Source organism: Microcebus murinus, chromosome 29, assembly GCF_040939455.1.
Source record: "Microcebus murinus isolate Inina chromosome 29, M.murinus_Inina_mat1.0, whole genome shotgun sequence".
NCBI lineage: Eukaryota > Metazoa > Chordata > Mammalia > Primates > Cheirogaleidae > Microcebus > Microcebus murinus.
In genome coordinates, this window is record NC_134132.1 from 10,558,057 (window position 1) to 10,572,586 (window position 14,530).

General features: G+C 38.2%; 1 protein-coding gene across 13 annotated transcripts in view; it reads left to right on the forward strand.

The window, feature by feature from the left end:
• FAM13A (family with sequence similarity 13 member A) overlaps positions 1-14,530 on the forward strand; it is a 245,794-nt gene that overhangs the window by 188,418 nt on the left and 42,846 nt on the right. For all 13 annotated transcript variants that reach the window (XM_075998712.1, XM_075998709.1, XM_075998710.1 and 10 more), the window contains one exon: positions 4,877-5,063. In XM_075998712.1, the coding sequence (XP_075854827.1) occupies positions 4,877-5,063 (187 nt within the window). The remainder of the gene's footprint in view (positions 1-4,876; positions 5,064-14,530) is intronic.

Here is a 14,530-nt window from a genome sequence, read left to right on the forward strand (position 1 = left end):
TACTGTGTTATAATTGCAAGTACAGATTATTCGTTTAACACTACTCTTATCCTCTGCCTCCCTTTTTTTTTTTTTTTTTTTGCCAAAGAATATGTAACAACACTTTGCATTTTTAAAATATCCTCAGTGTGTCACGACATCCCGCTTTCCACCCTCTTTGTTTGGGCAGAGGGATAGCACATGGAGGTTGGAAGTGGCAAGGAGCCTGATAGGAACAAAGAGGGGCGGTGGTGACCATGGGTGCTTGGTGGCAGGTGAGGGGAGAACAGTGGGGGCAAGGTCAGAAACAGACTGGGCCAGACAGGGCGGGGAAATGCGGAGCACAGGCTAACTCTTGTGCAGAATTTAAATATAGCATTTCCCATGTCCAAGGACATTTCTAGCATGAATTATTGTGATTGTTTTTGATGAGCTACATCAGGGGAACAAAGGGAGACGGGGAATGGTAGAGACCGACTGATGGTTGAAAGACTGTACCCCATGGAACTCCAGCCTTTCCCTTAATCGTTCTGCTCTGGTGTTCCCTTCACCGCTCATTTGGGTCAACTCATCCTTTTCAAATCACAGCTGGGCACTGAGTAAGAGAATCCTGGGGTACACACATACATACACAATTGGGGTACTGTATATAGCTGAGGTAACTTACAAACTGCCTCACTGTACTCTTTTTCCTTGCTACCTGGTCTAGGCATTCTGAAGTCCCTTTCACATGCTCCTTGTTTGCATCACCCTCCTAGTCACGAGACCACCCCCAACCTGACACCCTGCATCACGGTCGTGTCTCGTAGTCGTTTTTCAATTCCCAGCCCACACTGAATGGTCACTCTCAACTCTGCAGGTATTTGGGAGAAGTGAGGCCCTTATCTTTCAAGGCCCCGGATCTACTCATTGCATCTGACCCAGCTTTGACCACAGGTCAATAGTCCTTTCCTCCATCCAGCTCCTCTCCCCACCTTCATCCTGGGTACTCTCACCCTTTCATCACTTCCCTCGATCCAGAACCTGAATTCCAATCTTGTTTCCCTCCAGCTCCATTCTTTTCCTTTTGTTCACGTCTTTATTTTTAATTCTTTTCCAGCAGGCTGATTTTTTCAGCATCTCCAGTTTGGTCTCAGATTCCTCTTTTAACTTTCTTCCTTTCAGTGGCTCTGAAATGCCACCATAAAGGTCCTCTCCAATATCCATCCCCAGGAGAGTCACTAACATATCATAAGTTGTGAGAAGGTCAAAAGTCATTATTGATATCCTATAATAAATGAGTTTTTCATAGTATATGCTTATACATAATTGTTACATTTATCTAAGATTTTCACTGAGCTTTGCTTAAAAAATAAGGAAATATTAAGCTAAACTTTGTCATAGTCTATTCAGAACTTTTAGCTTTATGGAATGGTAGAAAAGTTTTTTGAAAAAGAGAAATCTATATTATTATTTTGCCTCTAAAAACTTAGAGCTGCAACCAGCTTTTGAAAGTCCTTGAAGCCAGTGATAAATATATTTCAAGATGAGATAGAAGAGTTAGTAAAATCTTACTACAGTAATCATGACAGATTTTTGAAATATGCTGTACAGAAGTTAAACTAAGACCATAAATACTTCATTATGATGCAAATGTTTATCATTTGTCTAAATTCATAAGGTAATATTGTCAGGCTTGTATTATTTGCTTCAGTAAAAACATAAAATTTTAGGCCGGGCGCTGTGGCTCACGCCTGTAATCCTAGCTCTTGGGAGGCCGAGGCGGGCGGATTGCTCAAGGTCAGGAGTTCAAAACCAGCCTGAGCAAGAGCGAGACCCCGTCTCTACTATAAATAGAAAGAAATTAATTGGCCAACTGATATATATATAAAAAATTAGCCGGGCATGGTGGCGCATGCCTGTAGTCCCAGCTACCCGGGAGGCTGAGGCAGAAGGATCACTCGAGCCCAGGAGTTTGAGGTTGCTGTGAGCTAGGCTGACGCCACGGCACTCACTCTAGCCTGGGCAACAAAGCGAGACTCTGTCTCAAAAAAAAAAAAAAAAAAAAAAAAGAAAACATAAAATTTTAAGAAATTTATATTTATTATGTAAAAGGGTTCAGTTTAATTCATTTAGTAAAAAAATCAACCATCTGCCAGGTATATGGAAATTTGAAATTTTGGTTATAGGTATATGGAAGTTTGTTGTGATAGTCTCTCTACTTCTGCATATGTTTGAAAAAAGTAACCCTAACACTTGTACCCTCATGATATGCTAAAATAAAAAAAAATTTTTTTAAATTTAAAAATTCCCTTTCATAAACTTTATCCCAACCAGCATATACCATACATTTTCTACAAAATATACCTTAAAACTTTGTTTTGTCCTAATATTCCCTTTTCTTAAATAACCAGTCATTTTAGGACAAAAAGTTCCATGCAAGATCATTTCTTTACATTAATCTTTCTGTCTAACCTTTCTTACCAAAAATATATTTCTATATCCATTGCCTTTAAAAAAATAATAATAATAAGCATCGTTTAAATGAAAATGTTTTCAGTCTTCCAAATTGAACAGTGAACTGGAAAATTGATCCAAACTTTTTTTGTTATGTAAATATTACCTTAAAATCCTACTGCAAAGTAAAAAAGAAAAAGAAAAACATGATATATTAGTGGAATAATAAATAGTTTAGTATTACTAGAACGTTAAGTATGTAGGGGGTGAGGAGGAAACTCTGGAAAAAAAAAAACTGGAGATAAGATCTAGATAATTGAAGTGAAAGGCCCAGAGGTCTAAGTTTAGGTCAAATCCAGCTTATGTCAGATGTGACTGAACCTGACAGTGTTGCAGGAGGGAGTTACGTACCTGTGCTCTGCACGCGTACGTCGTGTCGGAACTATAGCTGAGACCTGTGCACACGAAAGCAAAGACTTTTCCTTTAGGGAGAACAGGATTTCCACATGAGCACAACTGCGTGGTCAGATTTTCATGTATTTATTTTGACAAGATTTATTCTAGTCATTTGTTTGCTGTTCAAAAAGATGGTACACTTTGTTTTCTGATCTTTAAAAATGATTTTTAGTCTTTGTATTAGTCTGTTTGGGCTGCCATAACAAACTGCCACAGATCAGGTTGCTTAAACAGAGAAATGTAGCTTCTAACAGTTCTGGAGACCGGAAGTTCAAAGTCAAGGTGCCAGCAGTTTTGGCTTCCAGTGAGACCGCACTCCTTGGCTTGCAGAAGGCCACCTTCTCACTGCGCTCTCACATGGCCTTTCCTCTGTGTGCCCACTCTGCTGATGTCTCTTCCTCTCCTCGCAAGGACACCAGCCCTGTCAGATTAGGGTCCCACCCTTACGACTCTTTTAACCTAAATTACCTCCTTAAAGGCCTTGTCTACAAATATGGTCACATTGGGGATTAGGACTTCAGTATGCAAATTTGTGAAGGAACATGACTTTCAAACATGAAAAGTCCTCCATTAAAAAAATTACAATTGGACATATACCCCAGGAGTTAGGAAAGAGTGATAAGAAGACAGAATGTAAATAGCAAAACAAATAATTTTGAGTTGTAGAACAAACTCATCCAGCCAAGCACAGAGAGAGCACCACTCTCATGGCGTGGAAGGAGAGATTTAAGTGTTTGCATGAGCATATGTGCTTGCATTTTGTCCCTATTAGCTGTTCCTCCTCTCTTTAATTACTTTATACTTAAAATATTTCTTATAGATGTGCAGAAATCCTTTATATAATTTCACTATATATATTTCACACTAAAGTTATAGAAAATAAGATTAAATTAAGAGTGTTAAAAATTGCCAAAGATAGCATAACTTTGAAAATATTATGATAGTATTTAATTCACAATTTTGCCTTCATCATAGCTGAACGATATGAATTTAGATTGTGGGATAAATATTTAATGTTATCTCTCATATTTTGATATGGTTGAGCTGATAGTAAAATATGGCATCTATTTTTACTCTTTAAAACTCATTTATTTTAAGATACAGCTTTAAGTATTTAGGGAGATACATTAGCTCAGTCATATAATGAAGGAGAGTAAAAATCTCATTCATTTGTTCCTTACCAAGCCACAGTGCTGTGCTGCTGGCGTAATTTACTCCATGATATAGTTTTTGGAAAAAGAAAGTCCAGATTGCTAAGCAATTTAATTTTGTGAAAACCTATTACAGGAATGTTCATAAATACTTAAAATTGTTACATGGCCATTAAATGAATTAAGTTCTATAATTATAACATTTATATCTTCTTCTAAAATTAAGTCATGAATGACTTCCGCATTATAAGCTTACATCCTGGAACTCCTTTGTACTGAGAAGTTAAAAAATCCATATTTCAGTTAAAATGCTTTTTATTCCATAGCTTTTATTAACGTATGTAATTTCTACCAAGATTATATAATTCAATAGGATTTGAATATTTATGCATTTATACACTACTAAAATGTCCTCTATCATTTGGGAAAATCCTTATGTCCCAATCTAGGAAGATATCACAGTTCCTTTTCAGTTATTCCTCCATATTATTAATTAATCCTCATTAATCTATGAATTTAAACATATATTAACATCTGTGAATAATGGGTGTAAACTTGCACTGTTCTCTCTGTTTGAATACAAATTACTTTTGGTAAAATACAAAAGCTGTTCATTGGTAGAAACATAGCCTTTGCCAATTTGCCTCTAGGATAATTTGTCTTTTAATGTGACTTATTTGGCACCAAGCATTCTCGGGACAGGCACTCTGCTGAGATTTTGATCAAAGATTGCAAACTGGAAGTTTTGGGCATTCTTTCAACTTCCTATATGTGATGTGATGCAGTAGCAGTATCATTAAATGTCTATTTTACTTTTTAAAATAAAATTAAACTTTTTTGTTTTTCAATTCAAGGGGACTTATCAACAAAGAAAATATTCCTTCTGGATTCAACAACCCTGATGGTTGTATTTCGAACACTCAGGAAGTCGAAAAATTACATGAAAATACTTCCGGTTATATTGGAGAAAGGAGCAAACCTAAACGTCAGAAATCCAGTACTAAACTTTCTGAGCTCAATGAAAATCAAGATGGTATTGTGGTAAGTGAATATGTCTATAAAGTTTTAACTTATAGCCAGTTAGGAAATATCACATCTCTTTTCTTTACTTTGTAAAAAAGTTAAAAGTAATTTCAGTCTTTGAGTTTCACAGAATTATAGAATATAAGTTCTGAGAGAGACCTTAGAGCTATTGAGTATACACATTTGTATTCTTCTTTAATATATATAAAGATTAAGGCCAAGAAATACTGCATTCTGCCATAGGGACAAGAGACAGCACACACTTTGATTTCTGTGTTGTTTAAATTGGTCCTATTTTTATCTCATTTTTTAAAGCATTTTTAAACTTTATTTTTGGAGTAAAATTGCCCATAAAGCATTTTCCTTATTTATTTTCCTTTATTTATTCTTGTCTATATGAATATGTAAAAAAAAAAAAAAAATTAACAAGTGAACCTAAAGTGAGCTGAAAGAAATACATAGGGAAAGAGGATCAACTTATCTTTGTGTTCAGAAATCTCTTCATGTTCAGAAATTTAGTTTAAAATCTATAATCTGTATTTTCTTCCAAATTAATCAGAAACAAAAAGAAATCAGTTCCCTACACAGTTGCCTCAGACCTGAGTCCTGGATCATTAATTCCACATATAGTGTAAGTTTTACAAGTGGTTTAGTCAATAACTAAATATTTATTCAGTGTAACTCTCAATATTCATCATCCCTTTTCTTTTATGCTTTACTTTCCCTAAAAAGTGAGAACCAAGGTCTGCCTTTTTAATTTAAAAAAAGATTACACAACAAAAGGCCTGGAGTTAAATTTTATAATATAACATGAACTGGAATCTCTAATAAAAATAGGCAATATCTATTCTTACTATTTGGTGTGAAAATCCTTTGATGTACTTTGATCGGTTTTTAGCTCCATGCTGGGTTTCTGCTCCATGCTGAGTTTTCCATACATTTAACAAAATTTATGAGCCACCCGTTTTCCCATTGTCAATCTTTGCATGTGCTCAAGAGAAGATTCCCAATTTTGCCCTAGGTGAAATATAACATAAATGCAAATCTAGGAGAAAACACATTTATGTGATTTTTCTCTCAAAATGTCTTGATGCTTAGTTTCTAAGAGTAAACTGATCAGCTAGAATGGACAGAAATAATCACCCACCTCAGACTTATGTCTGATACAGTTCTCAAAGAAATTAAGCTTTGGAATTAGTATACATTAACTATTTTTTAACATTGATGATTTAATTATTTTTTTGTTAAAAATAAATATTTAAATAAAATAAATGATACTAGCTTTTTTAGTTCTTTATTTGGCCCATGATTTATTTATCTGCCAAAAAGACTTTTAGTCACCAGATATCTCTAAGACTTGGCTTTAGAGCTTAAAAAGAATGTACTTCTCTGTTTGAATCCCTTTTTATAGTAACTTAACCCATTAATAATTTTTTTCCCACTCAGAATAATGTCTTAAGTTAGTGAGGTGGTAATAGTTAATAGAAGTGGAAAAATACATTTATTCCTCAGAATATATGTTGACTGATAAAAACTACAAACATAGTCATTGTTTAAAAACATGTGGATGGAAGGTCCTAAAAGACCCCACTGGGTCTTTTTTATGTGAAAGGATTTACCTCCATCTCAGTTGCCAGTTTCCGCGTTCCAGAATTGTTCATGTCACATGTTAACATAAGTGAGCTCAGTGGACCATGTCTTTGCTTCAATGAATAATTTAAAACCCTGCCAACATAACTTAGAAGAAAAACTTCCTCATCTGTAAAGTTGAGGGTATTCTCAGAAATCTTTTCTAACTCTCATATTCCATGAATTTTAAAATCTAATCTTCACAAGTAACCATGAAGCAAAGTGCCAAGGAACATAACAATGGCTAGTATTTAGACTACATCCTGAAAGTTATCCTCAAAAGCCTTTCCCTACCCCACTTCAAGTTCTTTACACTCTGACCAAACATTTGTTTCTATAGCTTAAAAATATATTACATATATATATTTTTTGTTTTTGTTTTTTTGTTTTTTTTTTGAGACAGAGTCTCACTGTGTTGCCAGGCTAGAGTGCCGTGGCGTCAGCCTCGCTCGCAGCAACCTCCAACTCCTGGGCTCAAGCAGTCCTCCTACTTCAGCCTCCCAAGTAGCTGGGACTACAGGCGAGTGCCACCATGCCCAGCTAATTGTTTTCTATTTTTACTGGTTTGGCTAATTTCTTTCTATGTATAGTAGAGACGGGGTCTCACTCTTGCTCAGGCTGGTCTTGAATTCCTGAGCTCAAGCAGTCCTCCCGCCTCAGCCTCCCAGAGTGCTAAGATTAAAGGCGTGAGCCCACTGTGCCCAGCCTATATACACATAATTATATGCCTTCTGTGTAGCAGGAAATATTTGAGATCCTGGGTTCACAGTAGTGAGAAAAACAGGGAAAAGTCCTGCCTTTATGGAGTTTACATTCTAGCAGGGGAAAGAGACGATAATCAAGATAAATAACAGATGCAGTATGCGCTGTCTGGGGGATGGGCACGCTTGTCAGGCGGTACAAAGGCAATTTATGTAACCAAAGCATTTGTGCCCCTGTAATACTCCAGAATAAAAAATAAAAATGAAAAAAAGATAAATAAAGCATAAAGTATATTAGCGATAACTACTAGGAAGAAACATTAAGCAGAGAATGGGACAGGAATTGTGCAGGCATACAAGGGATGCAATTTTAAATGGAGTGGTCAGAGAAGACCTCCCCAAGAATTTGCTATCTGAGTGTAAAGACCGAGAGGAAGTAAGGAAGCGAACCATCCACACAGAACCACAGGTACAGAGGCCCTGAAGCAGTCATTTATCTGAAATGTTCAAGAAAACACAAAGACACCACTCTGGTTGGAAAAGAGTGAGCAAAGTAAAAGAGATAATGAGGAAGAGAGGGCAGATTAAGTAAGTCCTCATAGATCATTGTAAGGACTCTTCCTTTATTCTGGGTGAGATGAGAAACCATTGGAGGGTTCTCATCACTGTTCTATAGAACAGTGATCTGGCTTGCTTAAATTTGGCGTGACTACCGTGCTGAGAATAGACAGCGAGCCAGCAAGGACAGAAGCAGGAACACCATTAAGGAAGCCACTGCAGGAATCTAGGTTTGAGATGCTGACAGTTTGGACTGAGGTGATACTTCTGGCCCTGAAGGCTGAGCACGGTGCTGCATTAAGGGGGCGTGTTCCCATCAATTAAAACATGCATGGTTTCTGTTGGGGTCATGCACTGCAGTGGTCATGAGGGGAGGGGTTCAGAAATGGAGGTATTCTGGATATGTTTTGAGGATAGAATTGACAAGATTTCCTGACAGATTTGATGGTGGGGTATGAAAGCAATAGAGAAGTCAAAGATGATGCCTAGATTTTTGATCTGAGCAACTAGGAGATTGGTGTTGACAATTTACTGAGATGAGGAAGATAGTGGAAGTGTTGGGAATGATAGCCTCAGTTCAGTTTTGGACAGGTCAAGATCAAGCTGCCCATTAGATATCTAAGTGGAGATATGAGAAAGGCAATTGGATTTCTAGGCCTGGAGTTCAGAGAGGATGTCCTGGCTGGAAATACAAGTGTGGGGGAGTCATCAGCATTATGAATGATATTTAACGCCACTGGCTGAGATCACCAAGGGAACAAATATGGATAGAAAAGAAAAGTGGCCCATGCCCAGAGCCCTGAGGCACACTAACATTTAAAGGATTGGAGAAGACTTAGGAAGAAGCAGCCAGAAAAGTAGAAGAAAAACGAAGTATGTTTGGTGTCTTGGAACCCAAGTAACCAAGGGCTCAAGGAGGAAGGAGAGCCAGATGATAGGTCAAGTAGAAGACTGCCAGCTTCACCACTGAAATTAGCAAAGCGGAGCTCCCTGGTGGTCTTAGCAAGAGCAGTGTTGGTAGATAGATGGGAGCAAAAGTCATTTTCAAGAGAGATGATGGTTGGGGAGTAACCGAAGGCACAATGATCTTGCTAGCCCCACAGCACAGGCAAAGAGGAGAATATGAGGTAGACCTGGAAAAACATCCCCAAAATTTGGTATCTCTAAATTTGGAATTGTCTAGGTACCTTCTTTCCCCTTTGTCCCTTTGCCCCTCAAGGATATCATGACCATCAGAGGCAGAGTGACCATAGGTAATTCAGAGCTCAGAAATCAGTGTCAGTGAGGTACCAGTCAGGGCATTAGGCTGCTCTGCCTTGTCTCTAATTATTGCCACAATCCCAACCATCTCCTTCAACCCCTAGCTTATACCTGCGCCCTTCCGTCTTTTCTCAGAAGACAATCATATCCCTGCTTCACTTTGAAGAGTGGAGAGAGCCAGCTTGTGTGTCAACAACTTCCCTCACTTCACTTCAGAATTTCTCTAGCTCTCTGACCATTTTATTTTCTCACCTGCTCAGATGATAAAGTGGTGTTCCTAAATTCTAAAGTTAACTTTTAAGGGGAACAGTATCTTTAGAAGTTCTATTTTCTACATCTGTCTCCCATCCCACCCTATGCATGTGTACACACACACACACACACACACACACACACACACACACACACACACACACTTTTCATTGCTTCCTCTTCATTGGATCACTTCCATTGGCCTAGAAAAAAGTCTCTATCTCCAGAAACTTTCTCTGTAGGGTATAATTTAACAATTTGAATCAAAAGCCATAACTCATTCCTTCGTTTTATCTAATAATCTTACTTCTGCCACTCTGATCAGAAGGGACACACACTCTGCCTTCCTGAAGTTCACATTCTCATAGAGTAAGACAGCTAAGATGCCAAGTAAACATACAGTCAGATGGCCTGATGTGGTATGGAGAGAAATAAAGCAGGTGAAGAAGATAGAAAATGGTGGGAGGTTAAGGATTGATGTCATACGGAGAACACTCAGGTCGGGCCTCACTGAGAATTATACTCGCAGGGACTTCAGGGAGATGAGGAAACGAGCCATCCAGATGTCTGGGGAGAGAATATCTAGGCAGAGGTGCGGCGGGCTTAGCCTTGAGGATCAGCAAGAGGCTGCTGTGGCTGGAACAGAGTTTTGTAGGAGGTAGGCCAGAGGATCATGGTAGGTCAGAGACGTAGCAGGGGTCCTGATCACTTAAGGCTTTGTAGCCATTACTAGGACTTCAGCATTTACCTTGAATAAAATGAGAAGCCCTTAGAGCAGGGGTCCTCACACTTTTGAAACAGGGGCCCAGCTCACTGTGCCTCGGACTGTTGGAGGGCCGTTGGAGAGTGCGGCGCACATTCCATACATGAGCACTGTGGGCCCGGGACAAGTCAGCTGCTAAGCGGGACAGGCAGCAGCCACAAAAACACCCGGCGGGCGGGATAAATGTCCCGCAGCCCGCAGGCTGTAGTTTGAGGACGCCTGATTTAGAGGATTGAGAGGGGAAGGAAGTCATTTTCTGACATACCTTATGAAAGGATCATTCTGTCACCTGTGTTAAGAACAGTGTAAGGGTGGTAAGAGATGGACAAGGATTAAAATAACATAACTGACATGATCTAGGCAAGAGATGATACCAGCTTAGACCAGGGTGATAGCAGGGAGGTAGTAAGAAGCAGTCAGGCTGTGTATGTATTTTGTAGAACCAAAAGGATTCTCTAATGGAATGGATGTAGGTTGGGAAGAAAGAGTGGGGTGCGGATGACTTCAAGACTTCGGGAGTAGCTAAAGGATGAAGTTGCCATTACTTAAATGGAGAAAACTGCAGGAGTTAGGAGAGAAAACCAAAAGTTCCATTTGAATGTGTTAAGCTTCAGATGTTTGTCAATAAAGAAGTCATGTAGACAGATGTGTTAATCTGGAGTTCAAAGGAGAGATGAAATAAGGAAGTTTGGAAGTCTTTGGCACACAGTTGGCATTTAAAGCCTAAGACTAGATAAGCTAACGCCTAGGGAGTAAGCACAGAGGGTAAAAAGAAGGGTGCAAGGATTGAGCTGTGACGTATGCCAACATTTAGGGGGTAGGCAGATGAGGAGGTACCATCAAAAGAAACTAAGATTAGATTTGGATCAAGAGAAAATCAGAAGAAAGAAATTGGAGTAGTGTATGGGTAATAATTTCAAATATATCTAGCTAGCCCACAACTACCTTGATGGGAGCTATTTTGATGCAAAAAGGGAGGCAATAGCCTGGTTAGGTGGGTTCAAGAAAGTGTTGGAGGAAATGAGTTGGTTACTGCAAATATGGAAGGTCTTTGAACAGGTTTTGCTCTACAGGGATGGAGGAAAACAAGGCAGCAGCTGGGGAGTTTCCATACAGCCATTTTGGTTTTCACTTTCAGTACAGTATTCAATAAATTACATGAGATATTCAACACTGTCTTACGAAACAGTCTTTCTGTTAGACGTTTGTGCCCAACTGAAGGCTGAGGTAGGTGTTCTGAGCACATTTAAGGTATTCTAGGCCAAGCTGTGCCATCTGGTGGGTTAGACATATTAGATGCATTTTTAACTTACAGTATTTTCAACTTAGAGCAGGTTTATCAGGACACAGCCCCATCATAAGCTGAAGAGCATCCGCACCTGGTGAGCTTGTATTGGGCAGGCCTAGAAGCCACATAAGTCACTTCCCATAGAGAGAAGTCAGTCACATGGCCATATCCAGTTGCAAGAGAGGCTGGGTGTATGGCTACTTCATTACTATGGAAGAAACGTAGAATGGGTTTTGGGTGAACAGGTAGCAAGCTCTTCCATAGGCATCCTTTGTGATACCAGTAGTTCTTTTTGAATATGGATTGGCTTATACAGTTTTCTGTTTTGTTTTGTTTTGAGACAGAGTCTCACTCTGTTGCCCAGGCTAGAGTGCCATGGCATTAGCCTCGCTCACAGCAACCTCCAACACCTAGGCTCAAGCGATCCTTCTGCCTCAGCCTCCCGAGTAGCTGGAACTACAGGCATGCGCCACCATGCCCGGCTAATTTTTTCTATATATTTTTAGTTGGCCAATTAATTTCTTTCTATTTTTAGGAGAGAAGGGGTCTTGCTCTTGCTCAGGCTGGTTTTGAACTGCTGACCTTGAGCAATCCTCCCGCCTCGGCCTCCCAGAGTGCTAGGATTACAGGCGTGAGCCACCGCGCCCAGCGGCTTATACAGTTTTAAGCAGTAAAACACAAAATGCGCAAAAGGGTACAAAAAGGAATTCAAATATGCCATTAATCCTTTGTTAATGAGCCTCTATAAAATATTCTCTTAGAGCTCAAGGTTAGAATAATTAACCTGTTTTGACTAGCAGTGTTCCTGTAGCCTTCAGATTGAGCTGTTTGTATATTGAGAGAAGGCATTTTTTTTTAGTGTCCTCTATTAAGGCTTTGTCAGCATTTTACAATTTTAGAAGACGAATTTGTTTTTACTCCGTGTTCCAGTCAGTGGTCAAACAGGTTTTGAGCCTAACTTTCAATGCCAGCATGGGGGGAGGGGAAATTAAAAATAAATTATAAAGCTAACTTTATCGAGGCTTTTGCTCTTTTAGATTTGAGGTTATTTTTATAATTAAGGAGGGTGTTTTTTATAATTCAGTTCCTCCTGAAATTATTATTGCACCCCAAAATTATCAAAATAAATTACATCACAATGAATCTGTTTTGAAAGTCAGTATTTATATGAATTAAAATTTTATGGACTGTAAACTAGGCTTTATTTGGTTTAAAAAATTGCCTGAAGCAGGTTCATTAAATTAGACTTAAAGTCACAATCTAGTCTTTGATTTATTTTTTTAAATTATCTGTTACCTTTAAAAGAGCCTAAATTTTAGATGAGTAATTAAAAATTAATGCAATAACACATTTCTACAAGAATTCTACTACTTCAGCCTTTAATAAATGAGAACGTTTATGGACTACTCTTATCACACCTAGAGAGGTATGTTTGTGACATGAAACAGTTCAAAACCTTCAAAAGACACTTGAGTCAGTATTTTCTTGTAAGACAAGTACTGTTAGCAACTGCAGCACATCTGAAAGTCCAGTATTATCCTTCTCTTATAGAAGTATTCTGCACGTCAGCATATGTGACCTGTACATTACATTTTCCCCCGCCCCATCTCAGTGATGTGGGGAACTTACTGATCTATTTCTTTATCTCAATCTTTCCTCCCTAAACCTTAGACAAAAGATGGAAATTAGAATTTATAAAACGTTTTGTGCCCAAGGAAAAAGGTAGTTTTGTTATTGTATGCATAGATCTTTACCGCCCTTGTTTCATTCTGAAAAAACTGGAATACTTTGCCAGTCGTAACACATTCTTCAGATGTTCCTTATTTCCAGAAGTTCTAGGTGCAACTCAACTGCTTTAGCAAAGGAACACAGCGTATTTGCATGCTGTTTTAGTAAAACCAGACAATGAATATTCAACAGTCTCAGATGTGTGAGGAAACAACATGACAATTAGAATTATTGAAAAATTTTACAGAGGAATATCGAACAGTATTGAAAATCAGCCTTCATGAATTACAGCTATAAAACCTCAGATCACTGGAGAGTTTTTAAACGTATGACTGAAACATTTATAAAGTAGGTAGGGAGTTAAGCAAGTTTAATACTCATTTGTTCTAACCCTGGAGATCAGGTAAGCTTTCTCCCTCTCACAGCTGCTTTTTGCAAAGCTTTCTATTGTGCGACATAACTTTTTTCTTGGCCTCTGAAAATTTTCATTTCCTCTATAATAGTCATTTACATATAATTATAAATGTATCATTTCTTTGACACTGTTTTGAAATGATCTGAAGATAGAGTGTGCTCTCCCTTGGAATTCATGTTTCAGAGCTTTAGGAAAACCTAATACTATTGCGCTAGATCTTACACTGAAGATTTTGATAATCTTTGGTGAAGATCTTTGTGGGAACAAAGATTCTTTGTCACAGATATATCCCTCTTTACCAAGAAGGACACATTCGGGTAATAAGAGCCACTATGCTTAGTTTAATGGAAGCCGTTTTATAGAGGCCTCTTCTAACTCAAACTTCAGAAGTATAAATATAATTGAATGTTGTCATAATTTTTTTTTTTATTTCTCAGATCCATTCTCGAATTGTCTAACTGTGTATATTGATGTTCTGTGTCCTAATGGCAGACACAAACTCTGTCTGATTCTTGAGACACTGTCTTCACTGTGGACAAATAGCAATAAAATATTTTCCCTGGAGATTTGATAGCTTTAGAAGTAATAACATCAACGACTACTAATATTCATTAAACATACCAGGCATTATTCTGATGCTTTACACGTGTTATTTTGTTTACTCCTCATTGCAACCCTATGTTAACTATTGTTGCTGTCTTCATTTTCCACATGAGGAAATTGAGGCTCAAGTAGAGTCATACAGTTGACCAATTATGGAACTAGAATTCTAAACTAAGCATTCTGACTCCAGAGCCACCATCGTAAATATTATGTTGTACCTTTTTTTCTATTCTTTAATGAAGCCCAGGGTATCAAACTGAGAATTCTAGACCCAACTTACATGGAAAA